Source organism: Acinonyx jubatus, chromosome C1 (genome assembly GCF_027475565.1).
Source record: "Acinonyx jubatus isolate Ajub_Pintada_27869175 chromosome C1, VMU_Ajub_asm_v1.0, whole genome shotgun sequence".
Taxonomy (NCBI): Eukaryota; Metazoa; Chordata; class Mammalia; order Carnivora; family Felidae; genus Acinonyx; species Acinonyx jubatus.
In genome coordinates, this window is record NC_069381.1 from 189,068,910 (window position 1) to 189,094,154 (window position 25,245).

The 25,245-nt window shown below is 39.9% G+C and overlaps 1 protein-coding gene across 7 annotated transcripts in view; it reads left to right on the top strand.

Annotated features, from left to right (window-relative positions):
• Positions 1-25,245, top strand: part of ADAM23 (ADAM metallopeptidase domain 23) — a 200,369-nt gene that overhangs the window by 152,737 nt on the left and 22,387 nt on the right. Inside the window, exons 25-26 of one of the 7 annotated variants that reach the window (XM_027052631.2) lie at positions 10,053-10,143; positions 17,223-20,746. The exons of 2 other annotated variants lie outside the window; for them this stretch is intronic. In XM_027052631.2, the coding sequence (XP_026908432.1) occupies positions 10,053-10,143; positions 17,223-17,271 (140 nt within the window). In that variant the 3' untranslated portion in view covers positions 17,272-20,746. Of the gene's footprint in view, positions 1-5,675; positions 8,061-10,052; positions 10,144-17,222; positions 20,747-21,237; positions 21,295-25,245 lie in introns of those variants that run through there. 4 more of the 7 variants (XM_053215687.1, XM_027052632.2, XM_053215689.1 and 1 more) reach the window with 4 other exon arrangements.

The window sequence follows — 25,245 nt, forward strand, 5'->3', positions numbered from 1 at the left end:
TATCCAGATAGCAAATATTTATTGGCCATCTACTATTTAAAAGGCAGCACATCCTTGGTATATTGTAGGCACTCAATAAATATTACATCCTTTCCCTTTGGGATCATGTGAAGGAAACAAAATGGTGCATGCTAGTGCTGATTTTCAGTTTGCCAGTAACCATTTGTATTGCGTTGTCGAAGAGTAGTAGGTCATGAACTCAAGACACTGAAACAGTCTGTACTTTCTTGACTGTGGGTGCCAAGGTTGCTTTTGAGGTGCCAAGGTTTTTCTGTAACTGATTGCCATATATTCTTTTTCATGATCGAAGTAGTTTGGTTGGCACTGGCCTTATGGATCACAGTGTTTGGGTGCTTCTCAGCTGCTTGCCATATACAGTGGGCAAGACCCAAGTGATCTGACCTGTCATATCCACGGATGAAGGCTTTTCTGTATAGATACAATGACAGGGTATTAAAACATATTTAGTTTTATTTAATTTTAGTGTGTTTTCTTGTTATGGAGGAAAAAATTCAAAAACAAAGCTGAGAATATTGCCTTTTGTATTATTAACATGGGCAGAAAAGATAAATTGTATACAACTGCAGACCTCTGAATCAAAACATAATTAGTAAAAAAAAAAAAAAAGGAGAACTCTGTGACTTTGTTTCAGCTGATGAGGGTGTCAGAAATGAGCCAATGTGTTTTGGGTATTTCTCTTATTTTAACAGAAAGTTTCTGGGAGAATAAAAACTCAACCTCTCCATCTGGGTAGGGGCAACCCCCCCACACACACATATAAAAATATTGCCATTCAATCAAAAAGAATGAAATCTTGCCATTTACAACTACGTGGATGGAACTAGAGGGTATTACGCTGAACAAAATTAGCCAGTCAGAGAAAGACAAATATCATATGACTTCATTCATATGTGGAATTTAAGATACAAAAGAGATGAACATAAGGGAAGGGAAGCAAAAATAATATAAAAACAAGGAGGGGGACAAAACATAAGAGACTCTTAAATATAGAGAACAAACAGGGTTGCCGGAGGGGTTGTGGGAGGGGGGAAGGGCTAAATGGGAAGGTGCATTAGGGAGAACACTTGTTAGGATGAGCACTGGGTGTTATACATAAGGGATGAATCACTGGAATCTACTTCTGAAATCATTATAGCACTATATGCTAAGTAACTTGAATGTAAATTAAATTTAATTAATTAATTAATTAAAAAGCTAAAAAGAAACATTGCCATTGAAGTTGGCTCTGCACTTGTTGACCCACAGTTTATTTGCTCCAACGTCTCAAACCAAAATTATTAAAAGACAGGAAATAGCATTTCAAAGCAGAAACCATGTGAGCAAAGATTTTTTTTTAAAAAGATTTTCCATTACATACTACTTCACTCATGTTTTCTACACTGTCATTTATTTCCCATATTTTTACATATGAAGATTCTTCTGGTCCCTCATCTCCCAACATGTGTCCACTGAATTCACTGAAAGAAGTTATTTTACTTTACCCTAATGGGGTAGAATAAGTTTGCGCCTTTTAAAAGGCCTGGAACTCCCACAGGCTATAGGAGAGTCAGTAGAAGTACTGATAATTTTTGTCAATTTGTGGGCATTTTTTCATGGTGCTTATTATGCAACGCAATGGAACTTTTCTCACTGGATGGTTTGCAGCAGCATTACAGGAGGAAAGAGAAGAAACTGATACATACCACATTTTCATCGATAAGGAAGGGCAGAGACGCTGCTAAGAAGCTTTGGTTAGACCCTTTCATTATGTCCACAGTCATCACATCAGAGACAGAAGGGCCTTAGTGGCCATTCAGTCCAGACCCATTGTTTTACAAATGGGTCTAACTTAATTCCCAAGGGTAACAGAGCCAAGAGTAAAACATAGATCACCTGGTCTTGAGCCTAATACTTTTTCTGTTATTGCACACTGACTGCCTCACTGAAAGCTGAGTATTAAGTTACTCTGCGGGTTCTCACAGCATAGTAATAAGTAGAAAGGGTGAGGCAATAAGCAGGTAATGATTAAGCATATTAGCTCATCCATTGCTTCTCAAGGGAGTATTATATTATTAGCATTTAGTATCTTGAAAGCAATAATTTCTAAGTCTTAATACCTTAAAGAGCATTATTAATGTTTACATTTACCTTTTGTGTATATCTGTTGCTTCCTTTGTGAATGCACACATCTTTGATTTTGTAGTTCAGATGAGTAGATATGAGGTATTATGGTAGTATATGATTACGCTCTTGCAGAATTATGTATCACCTATGTATTTGTCTCGTCAGTAATGGCCTCATCAATAACTTAAGGGTTTACCAGGTTTTAAAAGTTTTCAGTAACTGAGTTTATTTTATTTGGGTTCAGAAAAACTCCATGATATTTCCATTGACAGTGTCTGAAATAATATTCTTATATGAAGTTAATTTGTTTTTCATCTTTTTAGACATTTGTCCCAGTGTATCTGAAAATGAACTTAACTTTTTAAAAATTTCATGGGAAAGAGTAAGGAGATCTGATTGTGTATCTGACAATGAAATATGGAGCTAGAAAATATATGTGTGTCATGCCAATATTGTATTCTAACATATAAAGAATATATTTAGTATTTATTTCTAATCCTAAATGTTAGCAAAATCATACATCCCTGCAGAAAGAACTTTGGTTTATAGAGTACAAATGATGGCTTTGATGCCTCCTGCCTTTGAAGTATTCGGGATGCAGGATTATAGCGCCTTTCGCTCATTAGAATCAAATGGATGAAATAATGCACCTTTTTGTTTCAGAAACTCTCTAAAAGTAAGAAAAAACCCCCAACTACTCAGTTTCAAAAGCGCAATTTCACGCTATCTGAAGCATGACTTGTCTGTGGAAGAATTCTACATATAAAGTAAGAATGTCTTAAGAAAAGGAGAAAATTTACAGTTTGTATCTTAATATTACATAGTTATCAAAAATTCTGCCTGTTAGCACATGTGAGCCTAGGTAGCAGGGAAGCAACACTAAAAACAATGATAATAATAAACCAACAAACATCAGAATTTAATAAAACAAAAATGAGGACATATTGCTAGAAAATAATTTCCACAAACAAGTTATAATACAAAGGTAAGTATGTTAAAGAATTAGGAAACAAAGTCGCATCCCTAACAGGGGGATTGCGTTATTAGTTATGAGTCTTTACAAGTTTCATCTCCAGGTTTGGTGTAATGCAAAGAAAGTGAGGTATATCATCATGTACCCAGCATAGTTCCTGGGACAAAAAACACATCTAGTAGATAATGAATGAACAAATAAATGCGTGAATGAATGAACAATTACAGTTACATCATAAATAAGTTAGTATAGAGGTCAAAAGGAGAGCATAGACCCCCAAAAGTCCAAGGGAGGTTTTTTTTCAATAAGAAGGTAAATCCTTTGTAGCTCTGGGGAGCAGCTGAAACCTGTTTTCAAATTTGTCCCCTATAAAAATCTACTCACTTGTGAGCCAAGCAATTCATTCATGTCAATTTAAAAGCAGGTTGAGTCACTGCGTGCTGGAAGAAATAACCCTGTTAAGTATCGCGATAAAGAGTCAAGTGTATTTTACATACCTTTGCAGTACACCAGAATTAAAGGTAGCGGGCAAACAAGGAGGAGGGGGAAGACTTTTGAAAAAGCTTTTTTCCCCACTTATTTTGTCTCGTTTTGGTGCTAGCAGTGGTTATCAATTAAGAGTTGGGAGATAATTATTCTTGCTCAGCAGAGATTATAGACTGTATCTGTTTCTCTGGAATGCATATTTGAAGTGTCTGTAGGGATGCCTTGCTCCTCTGGTTGGTTTCTAACACCCACATGATGGATTGCCTAATTCTCTTTATGCTACAGAGAGGAATTATATCTGTAGCAAATAAAAAGGCCTTTTTAAATTGTTATTCATCATTCATGCAGTTATAATTTTTAAAAATTAACACACATTCATTTACTACCACATTTTACAGGTGTGTGTGTGTGTGTGTGTGTGTGTGTGTGTGTGTTTCCTGCAATTTAGCATATGTAGCTTATATAAACATTGAAGAGTTAATAGGAGTTTCAGGTATTTTGGCTCTGAGGGCCAATGCCTAAATCTTAAGCAAAAAAAAAAAACCCCAAAAAACCCAAATTGTAATATAATATGTCCTTGTTAATTTAGTATTCTGAAGGCAGTTATTTTCTAAGATCTTAAAAAATGAGTATTTATATTTCTAGTACCTTTCATTCCAGTATTTGCCTCCACAGTTTAGAAATCTGAGATATGGCTTGGTTATTTTGAGTTCTAATGTACTGTCATATCTGGAAAACATCACCACCACCTTATATGTTGGTCTTTTTTCCATTCCCCTCAATGCCCTCAGTAGACTTTCTGTTTTCTGTTGTGTTTCCATTTTTTTTTTGTTTTTGTTTTTGTTTTTTTGCTTTTTATTAACAACTCAGGTTGTGCCTAGCTAAGGATAAAAACTAGAGTCTCTCACTCTTATTGTTTGCCCTGCGATTAAGTGGATGTACCCCTACTCACCAGCGTTGGCGGTCAAGGTTCTCTGTCTTCTTTGGGAGAGTAGTTGGACCCAAATGGTCAATGAACACAATACTAAGCCTTAAAAAACTGTGAGTTCAAATCATGGCTCTTTGTTTTCCTTCACCGTCTCACAGCCGTCTCACAGCACACAATCTGTGCCATGCAGCCTTGTCAAAGTTAATCTCTCTTTTCATTAGTAAAGTGATTTGAAGCCAGCGCTTTTGATCGCATGAAGATAGGAGATAAAGTGTGTATATGTCCACACACTTGCACGCGCGCACACACACAGACACAGTCAATCTTAAATAATCTGCCTTCCTGCCCCAGCACTAAACTTCTTGCCTGTGTGGAGAGCAGCCTGGGCACCTCTGGGCAGTGCGGACCCTTTTTGCAACATGTGAAAGCTCAGAGCTCAGCACGGAAGTGGTGATGTGCAGGGGTGGAGTGTCTCCAGTCAGTAATCTACCACTGGGTGATCTGAAGCAATCAGTGCTTCCCAGGGACCCTGACTTTCTCCGAGTGCATAGTTTATGCCCTGCAAACTGTAAACAACAACAACAACAACAACAACAACAACTAAACACCCAAAGACTGTGCCAGAAACCCAAACATTGCAGAGTTATGTGCAATGCACTTTTCCAGGTGAAAATGTACTTAATTTTAAAGATAGTCTTTTAAATTTGTAGGATTTTCATAAAATTGAACGTATGTTCTAAAGTTTGAAAAGATGCAGCTTCTTAGGTGTATTTTACAGTTTGAGAAGTTTGTGAAGTATGCTAATGGTCTGTTACTTTGGAATTAAAATCCAGACTTGATGTTATGCTGTTTAAATGACATTTTCATTCCAACTCATTCCTTGTAGGAACTGTAACTCAAATTAGATTATTTATATGTTTAACAGTATTTATTAGAGAGGATTTTTTAAGTAGGGTTTGTAGAGTTTGAAGTTAAATTAGCCTCAACATTATTCTCCAGTGTTTTCAATGTGTATGTAGACCTTCATTTTAAATTTTAAAGCAGAGATGTCAGTATTTAACTGACTTTCAAAGCATTTCCTGAATAGATTATGTTGTGTGTTAGCGCAATCAGTGTGTGATTCGTTTCCTTTGTTAAAACCATCTCCGTTTTCCCTCCACACAGTGCACATGACCACAAGCAGGCTAATAGGTGCTGTGGCAGGCACCATTCTGGCCCTGGGGGTGATTTTTGGAGGCACAGGGTGGGGAATAGAGTAAGCATCTTTGTGAGTCTCGGAGTGTTTCTGTTTGGTTCCCGGTGTGTGAACTGACTGCTGGTACCTAATCCCCACTGCGTGTTGTCTCGTTGATGTGTTCCCCTTGCAAGTGCACCTTGTGGTGTTATTTGGATGTGTCTGTGTCGTGTGGTTTCCTCGTGCAGTGAAGAACCTTCTCCTGTCTGGAACAATGTGGGGCATAAAATAATATTGGGGTGCTTATGATGTCTTCACAATTGAGACGATGGTCCAAAAGCTTCCATTGTTCTTCTACTTATAAAAGTAATTTTAAGATACAGACCTTTTATTGTCATTATTTTTTATTGACAAAAAATGCTTTTATGTGAGTGTTTTATTAGTATTCTTGAAATGAATGCAATCTTCGCCGAATAAATCCACATTTACAGCTGGGAATTATTAATAGTTGCAGCTTCTTTTGAAGATAATTTGAGTGATAGTCACTAATATTCCCTCCATGTATTTAAAGTGATATGGGAAGCTTTGGCTTAACTTTTTAAAGAAGATACTTAGCATATTGCCTTCATTTTTAAAATATAAAATAGATTGATAATTCAAATTAGATGCTTCCATAACTGTGTGGGACCAAAGAGTGTGAAGAAGAAAAAGATATTTATCCAAGCCGGCAAAACCTTAAGGGGAGTAGTTGCAGATTATCTGGTGGCTTTGTCTTAAAAATAGCCAGTGCACAAATAAATTGTGTGTCCCTGGCCCGTGTTGATCTTTCCCAGAAATACAGGTCTTCTGGTACCTCTATTAGGGTTGCTGTGTACTTGATCCAAGCCTCAGAATAGCTGTCAGTTCTCTATGGGATATTATTTTCATGAAGTTGCTGATCTGTAGACTAAAAGGTTTCGTGATTCCCCCCTCTCTCTAATTACAGGAAGAACATTTACAAATGACAGAAATACCCTTTCCCATGCTGTCTTTGTGTTCATGGGGATGGGTGACACTTCACAGTGGCCCCGGATGAATTACTGGTATCTTAAGGAACCACCAGATAGCCTCTACTCAACCTGTTCAAACCATGGGCACGTTGATCGTGTAACACGCATTCCTCCTTAGTCCCAGTGATTGTGGCCCACAGATGCCCTTCCATACCAGTACTGGGAGACCCAGACACCGAAATAGTACAAGGAAAGCAGGCCTGTAGTTCCCACTCTGTGTGGAAGATTACCCGAACCTTCTCTCCCCTGGTTTGAAGGACTTTGACTAGATTTACACCTGCCCACTCACCTCCCATGGGTACAGACTGTGAACTAGTCAACCCAGGGCAGCTAGAAAGACTGGAAAAGATATTTTGTTTCTCTTTACCTATTAGAATATAAAGTTTTAGAGCAGAGGTAACATTTAGAGAAAACAGAAACTTTGCCTTGTAAAATTTCACCTTAGGTCTGCTGACTGGATTACCTATAGAAGTAACATTCCTTTTCCAGGGGAAATTCTATACATACATTTATGTGAAATTCCTCCTTGAAGAAAGGTAGTTTTTGAAAAAATCATCCCAAGTGTGGTTTTCGATTATTTATTGACCATAATTGTGATGTGCTGCAAAGTACCAACTAAGGGATGAATTTTAATAACTTTCCCTTTGAATCTTAGAGCTAGGCAACCCCCAAGGCATTTGTTGTAAAGCATAGTCCTTGTGACCAGTGTCTGTTTTCATCATCCCTTCCAGTCTTGTTGGTTTGTGGCTATTTCTGGTTGTGACAGGTAAGTCTGTATAAGTGTATTATTTTTTCTAAAAATAGATTTGTTATTTATCATTCTTGGCTTATGCACTATTTTTTGTTTATTAGTTTACTGATTGTTTTCCTTCAAATTCTAAACTTTGTCATAATTGCTAAATCATACAGTTTTTTAAAAAAAAATCCATGATAGTACAGTATACATTGTTTTAACACCTCCTGGCTTAGCTAATAGTGTAATGTTCATTTAGTCACTAAGGATTCTGTGAATAGAAGGTTTGGAAGTTTTTTGTTTGTTTGGGTTTTTGGGAGCAGGGGGCAGGGGGTTATTTCTACACCTTAGTTTATAATTGTAAATCAGGACTCATTTGTCATGAATTATCTATTGATTCTAATCCCAACCTGTCTTCTGAGCTAGTAAAGTACAAATCATGTCTAAAGCCTAAGGTACATGGAAATATAAATATTTTCTAAATCTTTATTTCAAAATATGTTTCCTTGTTAAAATGTGGGGAGGAAATACATATAAGTGGACTGTTTCATTAGAGCAGGGGTTAGCAAACTTTCTGTAAAGGGCCAGAAGGTAAATAGGATGTTTGTCACAGCCTTGTGACTCTGCTGTCTTAGCACGAAAGAAACTGTAAACCACATGAAAATGAATTAGCGTGGCTGTATTCCAACAAAATTTCTTTGCAAACCAGTAAGTGGAGCCAGATTTGGCCAGTGGGTTATATAGTTTGCTGACCCTTGATTTATAGCATAAGCTTTCGAGTCAGACACATCTGTATTCAAATCTTGCCTCTGTCACTACGTTCTAGAAGCCACTGTTTCTTCATCTAATAAACAGGGATAGTCATAATTCTTACCCCGTATGGTTTTTGTGAGGATCCAGTGAGATGTTTTGTCACATGGTTAGACCCTCACCTGGTACACAGTAAGTGCTCAGTGTAGAGTAACTAACCTGCTTTGATCGCTGTCATATTACTCTTTATTCTTATTTGTGCATTTCTGAAGGCCACTGAGATTTGGGTTCTGTAGAACCTCAGTGGTTAGTCCTGAGAATGAGTCACGAGCCCATGCGCCCGAAGAGACCGCATCCCCGAGACCCCCGCTGCAGCTGTCTCCCACCTTTCCACTCACCCTCACAAACCCAGAGTGGTCTCTGAGTAAAAACATATAACACACACGATTTTAGTGCTGCTAAAAGTGGCATCCGTTTGTGTGCACAGTTGAGGGCACTGATGTGAGCAGAAAAGAGAATTTTTTTTTATGCAGAAATGAACATATACACAAAGTCAAGGATTTCAGGGGAAATAGCAAAATTGGCCTTATGACTTCTGAAACGGGATATTCAGTTACGATCGGAAGTACTTTGTTGTTGGGGGCACTCTACCTGTTAGCATCCGGAAGGATGTGAGGTGCAGAATAATTCCTGTGCTAGTTAACGTTGCTTACATTTAAAAATCGTGAGCTAAGGCGTTTTCCCCTGTGAGTGGAAAGGATGTGCTGTCATATGCGTTGTCTTTCTTACTCGATGGAAACCCCACTTTGTATTTTCTTTCTTGCTGTCCTTTCTACTCCCTTTTTAAACTCTATCTCCAGGCCTCGAATTTCAAATGGGAACTTGAAAGATAGTCTCAGTTGAGCCGGCAGAATCTTTTTTCCATTTCTACAGAATTACCCGGATGAGTTTTACGCTTCCTCCTTATCTTGCCTTTGGAACCGCAAGTTGTTGTTTAAACACTGTATGGATCCTTACAGTGAAGAAATGCCTCTCTGAGCACAAGGCTTTCAAGTCAGATCTTTATTAGTAACCTCCTTCTGACTTTTTTTTTTTAATGTTTATTTATTTTTGAGAGAGAGACAAAGTCAGAGACTTTGGGGGAGGGGCAGAGAGGGTGGGAGACAGAATCTGAAGCAGGCTCCAGGCTCGGAGCTGTCAGCACAGAGCCCCACAAGGGGCTGGAACTCAGGAACGGCGACGTAGTGAACCGCGAGGTCAGGACCTGAGCGGAAGTCAGACACTTGACCAACTAAGTCACCCAGGCCTCACCTCCTTCTGACTTCGAAATGTTAATTGTTTCCAAGTGGGGGCTAAAAAAACAAACTGTAGCATTCCGACAACTTTGGGTGCTGCTTGAAAGAGCACTTTATTAGAATATTTTCCCTTCTTTTCTTGCCATGATTTGCCAGTAAGGTTGAGCTAATTCTAATGCATCCATGTTCTTTATGTGCTCTTTTGCTTGCTTGATTCATGATACTGGGAAAGAGGAGGAGAAGAAAGACTGGTGACGCTGGCAGTTGGGGCACATTTGCTTCCAATTCTGTGGAAGGTGAATGGAACGGAACTTAACTGTCAGCGGTGCAGAAGCTTTAGATTCAGAGGCATTCGTGTCCAAGCAGTAGCTCTCCCTCGCATCAGAAGTGCGATTACACTAAGTCAATCAAGGCGATTTAAGCGTTTAGCAATTTTTTATGCAGGGTATTTACTTCCGAAAAACCGCGTAACTGCCTTTCCCTTGTGGTGACGACAGTAGATGGCTCATATGACTTTCTTCCCATGATCCTTTGTCACAGGTCCTAGTGCCACCAATCTCATAATAGGCTCCATCGCTGGTGCCATCCTGGTAGCAGCTATTGTCCTTGGGGGCACAGGATGGGGATTTAAGTAAGCAACGCCGCATGTCTTCTCCTCGGTGGCTCTGGCATTTCTCTTTTCTGCTTACATAACCAGGTTTTGAGTTCCTGCTACAAGATTTCAAGTTTTAGCAGTAAACTGTTAAAAATGAATATTTTTATTCAGAAATGGGCTAGAAAAGAAGAAACGTGGAAACCTCAAACGTCATCTTCAGGCTAGTGGGAAAACTTGAAATGTAGAAGGAATTCACATGCACAAGTTTAAGGAGAACAAAGTAGAAGTTCTTCAGTAGAAGCCGTTCCAGCTTTTAGGAGCAAGCATTCTGAGATAACATTGTTTATACACGATAATCAGGACACTTTGCAGTTGGAAATAAGGGGATATAAATCCTTTGTGTGTTTAAAACTCATTTATACTTCATTGATGTTTTGAATTTTTCACAACCTAAGTAACTCTTTGTTCAATATTTTTCACACGTAACACATTATGTGGAGCTTTGTGATTTGAAAAGCTTTGTGATTTTATAAAAATCAGATTAAAAAAATTATTAATTCCCTAACCATCTGCATTGGTTTCACATTGGAATTTGAAATCTGTGGCTCTGTGATACTTAAATATTTTCTAATTAAGTGCAAATTAACTGGCCTGTTTCCATAGTGACTTTTAGTCATTTAGTCATTGGATTGTGCATTGATCACTGAACTACGTTTGTTTAAATAGACATGGCAGATATTCACAAATAAACCTTCATTATGACCAAAATTTGTAAACCTAGTTTATCAAGTTTTGATGTTTCCATAGTTCAGGTTCATTGGATAATTGCTTTGTATATCTTTTCTTCGGGCTGTGGTGGCTTGATTAGTATGATTTGTAGATAAGACTTCCTATGCCAAATATTCCCTCTGATAAATTAAGTCCCAACCAGATCTACAGAAACAAATTTAAGTGGGAAATAAGACCATTACCTAAATTCAAAACCCACTTTGCCTCCATCTGGTTACTCAATAGAGGAAGCTTTTTACTTGAATTCTCTGAATAATTGCATTAATTATGAACTTGATTCTATTTAATATTTTGAATCCTGAATTCAAAATATTGAAACCAGGTAAAATGTTATTAGAAACTGATTATGGAAGAAAAACAAACTACATGATGATCTAAATAAATTCATTTTCTGATAATTTTGTTATCATATTAGATTTAATGAGTAAGCCTACAAGTTTTTGAGTAGCTTGCACTTGGAAAGTTGTTATCAAATGGTACTTCGTTTCTACAGAGATATTTGTAAACTTGAACTTGTTTGATGAAATAGTAGTTTTGGCATCATCGTGTTTTCAAAAACACACACAAAATGGACAACTCACATTTGAATTTCTCATCGTGGTATTAACAAGACATTGCCCAGATAATGAGTCACTCATGGTCCCTAATATATGGCACTCTCCTGAAACATATATATATATAATATATATTATATATTATATATATGTTATATATATTATGTATATGTTTGTTTTGTTTTGTTTTGTTTTGTTTAGGCCGGCCTAATTCAAGCAACAATTTTTCTTCGTGCCATATTACTGTAAAAAAGTCATTGTACATGATAGTAGTCCCATGATCTGTTATTATTTTAAAATACTTCCTTGAAATTTTTCATAAATATGCTTTAAGAAAAATAAATTTGACTCGTGCCCAAGCTTCTGCCTTTTGGCATCAGGAAGCCTTGGTTTCAGAGGACTGGAAAATAGTCCTGTGCATCTCTGACATCCAGCCACATGCAATGCCAGATTTACTATCTCAGCCTTTGGAGACAAGAGCACTATTCTGTAGCAGGACCTCAAAACAGTGGCCTGGCCTAGCGCACAGCTTGAATTGCATGTTTCTTTGGGGAAAAATGGAAAAGCCTTTATCACTGTGTATATAAGTGGATTAGGCCCTGTACAGATGACTTATATCTGAGAGAGATGTCTACTCATCGGAGGAACAGAGAAGAGGAAGGGGAGAGGGACACTTAGTGAGGTGAGAAACAGCCTCTCCCAAGGGCCGAGAGGGGACCGCTGTGCAGACATGCGCACTGATGCGCTAAGCCAGCGCCCCTTACCGTGCCCTTTGAGCCTAAGAATTACTTTAAAGGAAAGCATTGTAGGAAGGCACACACATAATCATATGAAGTATCTTTATGCCCTAAAACACAGGAAAAACTGAAGACGGAAGAATTCTTGAATGGTAGTAGTTTAAACCTGGAGACACCACTGTTCTTCATGATGATTGTTGGCCACTATCACACAGGATCTGAATTTGCTTTAGATTTTAAGAGCAGCCATGTGGTTTATATTAAACATTAAAGAACTACTTCTACTTTGCAAGAGAAAGCTTTGGGTGCCAAATGATACAGTTTATGTTTTCCCACCACTTGGGCAGTTTTGGAGATTACTAGTCTAGAAGTTATTTGCTAAATGAACCGAGTCATTTGAGTTTCTTGTTGAGTTCAATGTAGATACAAAAGAGGGTCATTTAGAATCAGACGTTGAAAATAGTTTGTAAAGGAGATTGCTCTGAATACTTTTATTGGAAATCCTTCCGGAATTGCATTTTACTAGAAGACAAAAGCAAAGCAAGTAGCAAAGTAGCCTGAGAATTTGAGGCTACATGAACTTTTAGATTAAAGGAAAACATGGTAATTGCTCAGGGGAAGTGTTGCTTTTTCCCAAAGTCACATTTCTTGAGGCATAACACTGTGAGTAATTTCAGTGTGGAAGAAGTGTCATACCGCACATGACCTGTTCAAATACAAATGAGAAAATAGCTCTGCTCTGATCCCTGACATTCTCTGCCCTTCTTTATAGCTTTTGTCCTAAACCATATTTCCTCTGAAATAGGTGGTAAAAAGCATGAGTATATGTGAGTGTGCATGCATGTGTGAATGTGTGCACCTTTGTGTTAATACGTGATAATGAAATTTTGTTAAGATAATTGTGATAAAAAATAATATAAGCTTAGATGACGTCTTTTTAGCAGAATAATAAGAGTCTGCAAGCTTTGCTTAATGCAAACAAGACTTCCATAAGCAAAGCTGTAGAACTCCTGAGAAGAACAAAAAATGCCTTATCTGGTAGGTTATTTTATTTAACGTATTCTGATATATGGGGTATTGTGGTAGGTATACCTTAGCAACTTCGGTTAATCTGCATACTCCAGAAGTATGAAGATACTAAGGGTGACTTAGTTTATGGATTCCCAGTCTATGGGGTGTTAGAAACTGTCTGTAAGAAATCCTGTGAAAGATGAAGATAGGTTTTTGGCACACCAGTTTGTCCCACTTTACCCCCATATCTGCATTTATTTACATCCCTCCCACCCCCATGTTCCTTTTCTTCTCCATCACCTACACATGCAGAATAAAGCTATGGACTGTGCCGCAGAGTACTGCCAACCTTGGTCCTGGTTGACTAATGAAAACTCACAGCCGCTGTTCAGTTTTGAATAGTAATGCTGCTGGATTAGATTATTAGGGCTGTTGCTTTTACTTGACATTAGAAAAATCAAGTAGATGAAGAATCATTTTAGTACCCTCTTCTCTAAATCTTAGGAAAGATAACAAATCTATGAAAAGAGGATTTCCTGTTTCCATTTAAAAATGACCAGAATTGCTCTTACCACCCTGGACGTGGCTTTTTATTTGACATCCCCTAAATTCGAATACAGAAATTTAGATGTGAGCAATATAGTCATTTACCTTGCGTATGAAGTATGTGAACACTTGAGGCAATGGTGATCAGGAAGAGAAATTCTAGGTGATAGTAGGAAAACAACTTGAAGGTAACAGTGACATGATTTGAGGATTAGTACTGAGCTCTTGCAACCATCTTGCCATGCCTCAGACTGTAGAGCCCGGTTACCATGCCCCACCACCCCACTGCTTGCTGCCTCGGTACGATTCAGTGGCAGTAGTGGTCATACTGGCCTGGCAGAGCTGCTCTTGACCTTAAAAGTGTTACTTTAATAAGTCTGCATAACAATCAATTGTGATTTCCTCTCTATGAATAGTTACTTGGGTTACAAGTTCTTACTGAGCCTGATGTGGGCTGATTTTAAGCACTTCTGCTTGGCCTGTGTTCCATTTCGTAGGGCATACTAAAGAAAAGGTTAAAGGAAGGTAATCATGTAACTGACATGTAAAGGATCACATCTGGGTTTATCACGAGGACAGTTGAATTGTTTGAATGTCAAGTTGGATGAAATTTGAAAGGAATTTAATGTTGCCAATTATAGTTTCTCAAAAGGGTAAATGCCTTTTTATTTTGATTTTTATAGAATTAGGAAATGGAATCAATTTTAGCTAGTCTTTCCATGAGGATAACGAGACTGCGGCTTCTCTGAATTCCACTACCATATCCCAGTGGGGAATAAGGAGCCTAATTCCCTTAATTCCTGCAACTCTTGGGTTAGGCACTTTCTCACGGAGACCTAGCAGGCTGGCCCGGAAGAACCAGGTCAGCTTCCTGCCTCAGCCCCCTGGGGAAGTGAGCTCAGTCAAAGGTGGCCTAGGAGGGGTTGAGGGGAGGGTTCTCGGTGAGTGGCGATGACCCATTGTGGAAAGAGAAGAAGGCGATAGCAGTGGGTAAATATATAGTCCTGAAAGAACTAAAGCCTTCACAAACCTTCAGGGTATTGTTACCTGAAGAGCACTGTTCTAATTTTGTATAAATATATATGTGTATAATGTATATTGTAGACAAAAGTGTAGGCTTTTCACATGTCGGGAAGATTGGTGAAAGCTGGGTTGGTGCAAGGTTTATGGATTATGCTCACATTTTATAACGATCCAGAAATACCGTACGGGTTATGATGAGAACATTCGTTGCTTTTCCAGTCCTAGTGAGCAGAAGGAATTCAGATGAAACAGCTGTGGAAGGAAGACAGCAAACATCCACCCATGATAGTTGTGCTCTCATATTACAAATGAGCAAAAAGACTTTTTTCATATAGAAAATTCAGGACAGGCAGTTCTCAATACACGGTGAGTTTTCACGACTCACCATGGTAGTTTTGCAATTTATACATGAGGAGCCCTCACGGTCAGCCTGCCACAGGAGGGTCCCTCTCTGCCGTCATCACAGGGCCCTGCCTTCCTCCTGCTGGGGGATCTGTGGAGGAGATATAGTGCCCTGTTGGTATTCAGAGTCCATTTTCCCATAGAAATAATGGTTCTACAGGATGATTTGGCTTCTTGGTCTGACCTGGGAAACCATTCATCCTGTAGAATATATTTTCTTTAAAACGATATAATCTACGTTTCAAACGCTGACTTCAAAGGAGCACGATCTTTTGGGCACTGGGGGTTGACGGTATGCCAGGCTGAAATGGAATTTCGTATCTCCACTTAAAAACGAACTGGATTGCATTTAAGACCTTGGACATGGCTACTTATCTGCCATTCCCGGAATTTGAATAAGGGAATTTAGATGTGAGCAATGTAGTCATTTGCATGCGCAGCACTAGCTCCCTTGATCTTTCCTCTACATTCGTTTTAATTGAGGGGATGTTAGTTTCACGTTTCTCTTCAATTCCAGCAATACAGAGCTAAATTGGCCGGAACCCCTGGTCCTTCAGGGTCATTTGGCAAGGTCAAGCAATCTTTGTTTTTCCCCACCTGGCTCATGGGTAGAGTTGATCTTGACACATCTACCTTTAAGGGCTGTGAGTGTGTGGGTAGTAGGCACAGATCTTGTGCTCTGAAGCGAACGAGCTCAGTGCATTAAGGGGGATGCATTAAGATGCATTAAGGGGGACGTCCCTTTTGGTCTCAAAGCAGCAGCAATGGCTGCTTTAGAAAATACTGACACAAGAGAAGGTTCTTGGAGGTGGTGGGGAATAGGGAAGAAAGGAAGTAGCACTGTTGCAAATAGAGTTTGCAGCAATGGATTACCTGCTAGGCCAACAAACCACAGGCTTAGGCCATTAATGAAGACATTTTAATGAAAACTTTTAAAAGAAAAGGGAGGTTTTCTTTCAAGATTTTTTTATTTTTGCTATTTCAAAAGAGAAGCGTCAAAGTGGCCATCTGGGAGAAATGAGCACTTTGCAAGATGCCTTTATACATATTTTGAGCTTTGGTATTGTTTTAATTTTGAATGACGTGCGGGGGAGGAGGAACACACTGTCATTTTTCGGCACGGAGGGCTGGAAGGGTGTTCAGCCGGCCCCGAGTGGGCAGGGGCGAGAGGGGGCTCGGGGACCCCTCGCTCTCCAGTTTTGCATGACGCCGCGGTGGCAACAGCATTGCACCTGCCCAGCGCGCACACTAAATGCATGAGCCCCCTTGCTTGATGCCCCACATGAAGCCAGACCATGGGGAGGTTGCAACCAACTTTTGTTGTTGCCTTGTAGTGTCTTGCTGGTTCTTTTCTCTTCTCTTTTTAAACAACAGGAACCACTTTTTAGGAGACTGGACACTGAGAGCAAGGCATTTTAACTTGCTTATTTCCACCGAGCTTAACTGCTACATTCGCTTAACTAACCCAAGCCCGTGTCCATTCTCCTCTGAGTGTACCGTCTTACTGTGCACTCTGGTTTTCAACTCTGTGGATATGAAAAATGCTTGTTCCATGGTGGGGTAAGAACTCACACACCCAAGGCAGCAAGATAGAACAAGGCTCCTGCCGTCTTGGCAAAGGCCGATCCGCTGACACAGAACTCTGAAGTCCTGGAAGGAAGCAGCTCAAAGCCCTTCGGAGTTGTGCGTAGTTCCCCTAAGAGCTCCCTACAATGTAGGAAGAGCCCTCTCTGTAATGTTCATCTAGTTAAAATTAGTCAGATCGTTTACTTCTGAAATAAGAGACAAATTGGGCTGCGGAGGCTTCCAGTGATTTAAAATGAACAACTCGAAGCCGCTTTTGGTCTTTACAAATGGATATACTCTAGTGGAGATGTAAAGACATTCGAAAGTGTGAGCTGTCCTGTGTTTCAAGTTATTTTGGGAAATCTGCCTCCGTGTGAGTTGATTACTTTGCTCTGGAACTAGCGTGGTTGTCATTATCATCACCCTCCTCTCGCCACGATCTGATTAATATTGTGGATTTTTCTCTCTCCGCCTGCGTCTCTGGAAGAAATGTCAAGAAGAGGAGGTTCGATCCCACTCAGCAAGGCCCCATCTGACTCTGCAGCACCGGGTGAGCGGTGCCTCGCACTGTTGGGTTCTGGGCGTGACAAACTCACAGCACCCTTTCCAGAACTGTTAAGTCTGTAAACAAGAACGCTGGGTGGTAATGACCACAGAACCGAAGCTGGGGGACAGGGACGGGGGTAAAAAGAAACTGTCCTTTTGGGAAATAATTTCAAAGAACCCCTCTCACCGCCGGTCAATAAAAGGGGATAAAAGACAATGTTATAAAAAAGAACTATTTCACAGAATCTTTTTTTTTTTCTAACTAAAGGAAGAAGGAACAATAACAAAAAAATGAAGTGCAATAAAAGAACCGTTAAAGAAATAGCAAATGATTTTTTCTTTCCTCAGCCTGCCGGCACTTAATATCTTCTAAATGAGTTGGCATGATTTTTTTTCCCTTTCCTACCGATGACACACTCCGGTGGCATAAAGATCTCATTTCCGAAAGGGTCAAATCTGCATGGCATATATACAACAAGCAGCTAGCAAGCCAACCCACAGCCAAACCTGCAACTGAATTCCTAAGGTGAAGATGAAAGGCAAACACGTGGAGGCTGCCTGGCCCTCCATCCCTAGCCTAGACCAGGCCACGAAGGACTCCGGACCCCTGCTCTTGTTGATTTACTTCCCCGTTGTCTGTTCTCCTGGACCGAGCATCCTTTGCCAATGGGAGCTGGGACTTGAACAATGATGCTACTGTATAGTCCTTTTATAAGTGTAAATATGGAAATAAGAGATTTTGACACATCATTTTCACTTGTCTGTACTGAAATATTTTTCGCGTAAAGGTTCTCTGTAGATTTGAGTTTATTGTTTGCTCCCCATCTTTTGGGTTCTTTTCTCTGTTTTCTCTCTCTCTTCTCTCGTCACAAGACCAACACGTTGTTCAGTGATTTGGGGGCTTGTTTAACAAAGACAGACATAGCCACAGACGAAGGGAGTTTGGGCACAAGACAGGTACAATTTACAAATGAAATGCTTTGGGTGAAATGAAATGCTTGAAACTAAACATAAGCAAAAGGGTGGGGGGACACAAACAACTAAATAACCCTTATTAAAAATACACAAATTATGTAAATGCAAATATATGTACTGACAAGTCTAAAACTTTTTGATGTCGTTACAAACGTATGTACATAATGTAAGAAAGTAGACGCCCTCTCAAATTAATCACAGAAGTGCCAAGCTCGTGGTTTTTGTTTTTTGTTTTGACAATTTTCTTTCCCTGTCTTTAATGTGAAAGAAGGATAAACTTAAAGCCTTAAATTAAATAACAATTTTTAAGCGTTAAAAACTTGGGGGAAAAATTAAGCTTTCCATTTTATTCGTATCTATTACTGTCAGCATCTCATTCATGCTTCATTTTCCTGCCTCGAAATATAGATGGTAGAACCCCACTGTGAAACTGGGAACGGACACAGAAGCAGCAATTACCTTCTTGGGAGCACTGCTATCATAGGCTTTAAGTCTGTGTGTTGTGTTTTCAGCAAATCTTGTTGGGCCCATGGTGTGTTCCTGGTTTGTGGAATGTTCTGGATTATGATGGGATTCTACTGTTCACAAGCTCATGGTGTTCTTTGGCCTCCAGGCAGATGTGCGGATGTAATCTGGGTTCCCAGGTCCCTTCGAGTTTCCTTCATTTGCACTGACTTCTTCTAACATTTATGATCGAGACAGCTTCCGTTCAAGTGTTAAGTATATACATCAATAAAGAAATTTGGTCCTGACTTTGTTTTGAATATAAAAGCTTGTACGTGATTCCTTCAGTCAGCATCCATCTAGAGACGAGCTTTCCTGACGGCCCCCAAAGAGCCCGCTCTTCCCTAACGTCCCCTTTTCAGGAACAGGACACGCAGTTGTACTGTTTGCTTCATGACAACCCAGTGAGTTGCTAGATTTAGCTTTAAGTCCCTTTTCAGCAAGATTCATGACACCAGTCTCACAACTTTTGCTTTGACTTTGGAGAGGCTTTAGGACTCTTGTCCTAAAAATCTGCTGCTTGAAACAGTGGGTTTTTTTTTTTTTCCAGATACATTTAACTGTGGAAGTCTCACAATCACAGAGCAGAAACCTTAATTTCTGTATGCTACAGTAGATCACAGCCTAACATCTTAATCCTGTTACTGCTTTCTGAGTACTAGGTGCTACCCGGGCCTGCGGTCTTTCTCTACAACTAGCTATCTGTTTATATTGTAATAACAGGGCTATCTACAAGATTTATCAGCCTTATCTCGGCTTCGTAAGACACAGGCTGTATCCCTCCACCTAGTGGCTATGGCTCTTTCAGCCCAGAGGAAACTCAGATTACTTGGCATCTCTTCCTGTCGCTGCATTGTTTCTATCTGTCTGTCGCTGGATCCCACCCACTAGTGGATTCCAAGCTGCTACCAAGCACACCATGCACATTTCACTGCTCTTCCAGAGGCGCCATGGTGACTTAACGGAAACAAAACCATGGTGGTTACAAAACAGGTTGAATCTCTACTATTAACTTTTGAGCATTTCACAAACAACATTGTAAGTGTGCGATGTTATGTTTTAAATCAGACCACAGTGGTCCCCAAATATTATGTACATAATGGCAAATGTCAGTGTAACTTTTTGTCACACTGGCAGTTTCATAGGTAACCAAACCTATGTTCCAATGTTAAATTATCTGTGTGTATATGTAAAATACACAAGCTTTAAGCCATGTGTGTATGAATATGAAAGAGAACGCAACCATCCCAATCGTAAACAATGGATGATAATCGTTTTTGGTGGCATTCGGTTATGTCGTTTCAGACTCTTTGTTGTCTTTTCTCTTGCACATGCCATTCGTTTGCTGATTTTTTTTTTTTTTGTGGTGAGAATAGTCCTTTCTTATTAATTTGAGCTCAAAGCACAAGCGTTATCGCCGTCGTAATGTTACCCAACAAGAGTTAGTGTTAAGTGATGGCAAGTTCCCATTCCACCTGCTATTCTTTGCTGCATTAATCAACGACACCTGGATGAGGAGGTGTGCGCTAACTTCATTGCTCACTGGGATACTGCATGAGCCCACTGAATTAGTGCTACTCCTATTAGATAAATGAGCAGTACCCATAGGTGCATGTTATGAAACACGAATCACGTGGAGCTGTGGAGTTTTACCAAGTGGTATGCGTGTTTTTTTGTTTCCGTTTTTTCACTATGCAAAGATGGGAAATGCACAAACTTTTCAAAGACTATAGTGTCTGAAGAACTTTACAAACAATACTTGAACCTTTCTTTAAAGTCATCCCATCAGATTTTAGAGTCATTGTTGCTTCCGTTGTTAATTTTCATTTTTAAATGGTTTGTAATTTTTTAAGTGTACAACCTGAAGTTTTGTTGGAAGTTAATAAATTCATTCATAATCTTGTTGGCTGCCTATGAATGGAGATTCAGTAGTCACTGTATGCATCTTTTAGACAAGTGTGTATTAAAATTTTTGTTAACATAGAATGTTGTAGCTTTATACTGTCATTATTTTTCTTAAACCCTTTTGTGTTATCTTGTATTGTTGATTAAATGGCCGTGTGCCTGATATCAAGAGTTTTAGCACGGGTTTCTCGGTCAAAGGCTCACTGAAAATTTAAGCAGTCAATGGAACAAAATAAAATCTCTGATTAATGATAAATACATCCCTGATTAGAGTTCAGTTTCATTGGTTTTATTGGAAATGCTCTGCCTCTTATAAATCAGGGGCAAAAAAAAAAAAAAACCCCACCTTAGGATCACATTATCATTTAGTTTTCTTTAGTGTCTCTCTTCTGAGTCTAAAAGGAGATGGCTAGTAATACTTTTGGCATGATCCCAAATTTACAGTCAAGCTATAAAGAAAAAAGAAGTATTTGATTATATAAATCGTTTTATAAAAAAATACTCAAAGGAAGTATTTCCTCACACATCACATGGAATTGATGACCAGTTCCTTCTTTATAAATATCTTTCAGTGTATCTTCTCCATCCAGCCTCACTGCCATCCCTTGGGTTGGCCTCAGCAGCCACAGGTATGTTACTTACATCTATCACCTTGACATGGAAAGAAGCTGATCTGAACACATCGTTCCTCTGATGAAAGTTTGTAGGGTCTCTTTATCTCCTATCAGATAAAATTCAAGCTTAATAATATGACTTAAACTTCTGCTTCCCTTGCATAACCTCAACCTGGTTTATTTTTCTAGCTATCATTGGCTTATCCTCACAGCCATCTTACTTAGGATCCCCTTCAAAGAGCCTCTTCTACCTAAGCTAAATAATCTCATGGAAATTTTATATCCATTCACCATAATTCGTTGGTTTCTATGTCATTTTATGTAATAAAATAGGAGCCCTTTAAAATAACATGAATAGGGGCACCAGCGTGGCTCAGTTGGTTAAGCGTCTGACACTTGATCTTGGCTCAGGTCATGATCTCACGGTTCGTGATTTTGAGCCCCACATCGGGCTCTGCACTGACAGTGTGGAGCCTGCTTGGGAGTCTCTCTCTCTGCCCTTCCCCTGATCATGTTTCTCTCTCTCTCTCTCTCTCTAAATAAGTAAATAAACTTAAAAGAATTATCTGATTTTTTTAATACGTTTTCCTTTTAGTCATTCTGCTTTTGAAGTTGACATTGAAAGGAGTTCTACCCCATGCTCCCTTGGTAACTGACTAAGAAAGGTGGCCTGAAACCAGAAACTCCCTAGACGCAGAACAGCAGCCCTAGAGTTAAAATTTTGATGTGAATAATTAAGTAGATAATCCATATGCTCACAATGGAATTCTTAAATAGCTGTTGAAATTTAAAATGGGCACCTTTTAGGTTAATGTGCAAGAGTTAGGGCCTTCTATTCATTCATTCATTCATTCATTCATTCATTCAACAAGTATTTACTAAGCCTCTAGGCCCAGAACTCCTTGTAGAAATTGAAGGAACAAAAGGAAATTCTTGGTCTAAACTTGCTCACAGTTCAGCAGAGAGAGACACGATAAATGTGAAAAACTCAGGAACGGGAGAAAGGAGAACTGAGGAGCAGGCGGGTGAGGGATGCGGGAAGGCTTCCCGAAAGAAGTGAGTTTTGAACTGTCTTGAGAGATGACAAGAGGTCACTAGTCTAAGTGGGAAACACACTCAAGGTACAGGAAGTGACGTGCCAAGACCAAGAGGAAGAGCTGCTCAGACCTTTGGTTAAAGAAACGCTAAGCGTCCGTATTTCTTTCCAGTCTTCTCCCCTCCTTCCCTCCTTCCTTCTTTTCTTCCTACCTTTCACAAACACTTGATCTGTAAAGATCCTACAGTATTGTGCCAGGTCTCAAGGTCACAGTGATGAGCTCTCACTCTCAGATGCCACATGTAAAAACAAGGTGATAAGTGCCCTAGCAGACATAAGTTACTTAGGCACTTCAGAAGAGAGGAGAGAGACCCTATCTCTGCCCTTGAGATCAAAAATGGCTTCACAGAGGAGGTGGCATTTGAGAAAAAAGCTGTGTCATTGGACCTAGTACCATGATCACTTATTGTTATGTTAACCAGGGCTCATTTGGGTTGATGCAAGTTCACTCATCAATATCTTGAAGAAGAACAACCTGTAATGCTCAGTCTAACTTTCAGATACCTGAATTCTTTTGGCTTACAGCGAGATGATTGTTATAAGATTCTCCATCAGAACCTTGTATTTTTAAAAAAATGTTTTACTCATTTTTGAGAGAGAAAGCATGAGCGAGATAGGGGCAGAGAAGAGAGGGAGAGAGGATCCAAAGTGGGCTCCACGCTGACGGAAGTGAGCCTGATATGGAGCTCGAACTCACGAACCGTGAGATCATGACCTGAGCCAAAGTCAAATGCTCAACCAACTGAGCCACCCAGGCGCCCCAGAACCTTGTAGTTTTAAACTATTTTCCCACTGATGTGCTCATCATGGCTCAGTGTTAATTGGGGCCATCAGTTACTAACGTCGGCGATATATCGTTGTCGACTTTCTATATTTTCTTCGCATAAAGATCCCTGACTAATTTCAGTCAGGAGCAAGGGGGTGAATGAAAGCCACAAATGCTTTTAAAGCGTCATTAGGAAGTCCTTCAATTAATGAAGGGTCAGAATCATTTTCCAAGTGCAATTGCACTCCCAGTCCACTAACGTTGGTGTTCATCTCTCTGTTATGCCTTGGGGAGAAGGTCACCATTCCTTGAGCTTTTCTGAAACCTGTCAGCAGGTCTGGCTCCTTGACTGAAACAAGTTCTTGGCCACGTACGTGACTTCTGGAGAGAAAGCAAATGCCATGATCCCTCATTACCTGAAAATAGCTGTCCTGCTGGGATCTGCCGATGCTCCTCTGCCAGCTGATTGCGTCCGCACACACTTGCCTTGGTGTGGCTGCAAAGACTGCACTTGTGACCCCACAGAGTCCGCCCTTATGGGAACATTTATCCGACTGTGATGATCATTGAAAGCCAAATTAGCTGAGTAAATCTATTGGTCCTACAAAAACAAGGCAAAACAAAGCAAAGCAAAATAAAACAAAATGAAACAAAAATCTTTGTCCTGAATGATCAGGAGTATATCAAGGGTTCTTCAGCTCTCTTTGGAGCTTTAAATAGCTTCCAGTCTTCAGGGGGTAAATGAGCTTGCAGGAGAGCTCCTTGCTTCTTCAGGCCCAGGTCTCATGGTGAAGACACAAAAAAGGTAACTTGGATTGTAAATGACATCAGAGATGCCTCTGGTCTACAGCAACAGACATAGCATTATGGGGCGATTGTAACTCCCACAGAGATCGCGAATGGACTCTAGGCAGTAGCTTTTCCTATGTAGGTGAAATGGCTATCAAGCAAGGGTGGCAAATTATCACAATGAGCAGAACAGCGCAGTATAGGAGACCAGAGGGCTGGAGAAACTGAGCTGGGCTAGAGAGCACTTACCCTGTCTTTACTCAGCTCCAGTCAATTGTCACCACATGGAAAATCGGTTCTTTCCTTGGCCCTTCTGTTTGTTTTTTTCACAGGAGCCAGAAATCCAGGTTTGTTTCTATTTTTTAAATGGTGCAGCCAATTCATATTTTAAAAGCACTGTGTGGGTCAAGGTGATGTAGCCAGAACCTGTCTTTGTGTAGGATTGAGCCTGTTGGCCCCTAGTATGTAACTTCAACGTACACCAGTGAGACATTTTCGTACATGGCCCCCTGAAATCTTCGGACAGCCCCAGTGAGTACACAGACATGGCCTTGCTCCCAGGCGGGGTTGTAGGTTTCCGACTGAAGGGTCATGCAGGTGTTCACATGAGTTCCCACTTACAGTGCTGACTTAACGTTGTTTTGTGTGGATGGCGGCACAGCCATTGAAAGCAGGCCGCCCGAAGGTACGTCCTTTTGGTGGTGGTTTGTGTGCCAAGCTTATTCAGATGTGTTAGTTTGTAAGCAATGAACCAATCCTGCATTGGCAAATGGGCTTTTTCTCAGGGCTCATTCCTCAGTGCTCAATGAGACCTTGTCTCAACGCTCACTAAGGCGGCTTAGTGACTCCTGGATCCTAAGCCATGTCTGCCACCTGTTAGGGTCTGGGGTTGATTATGAGTGCCTGTGACCTGGCAAGCTTAAGTGCTCGACTAGATTCTTAAGACAGCCTTTCTTTCTGTCTTTGACTCTCAAAATCAATTGGATGTAGGTGTGAATCAGCTAATCCAGAGGTCCTATGTAATTTTCTGGATCCAGGGAAATAGGGAAAAGATTTTTGAGCAAAGAGATGCTGAAACATTCAGCAGGAAGGAACAACTTGAGTTGTTTCTGATTAATTACGAAAAGCTACATGTCTATTGCAGAAAAATTGGAAAACAAACAAAATTCAAAGAAAATCAAAACAACTATAATCTAGTCAGCAAGATGTAACCCCCCTCCCATCACTATTTTGTTACTTTCTTGAATCTTTCATTTGTTTTCTCTCACCGCTATGGAAACAGCCCACAAAAGTAGGCAGCAAGTGGGTCTCTCTG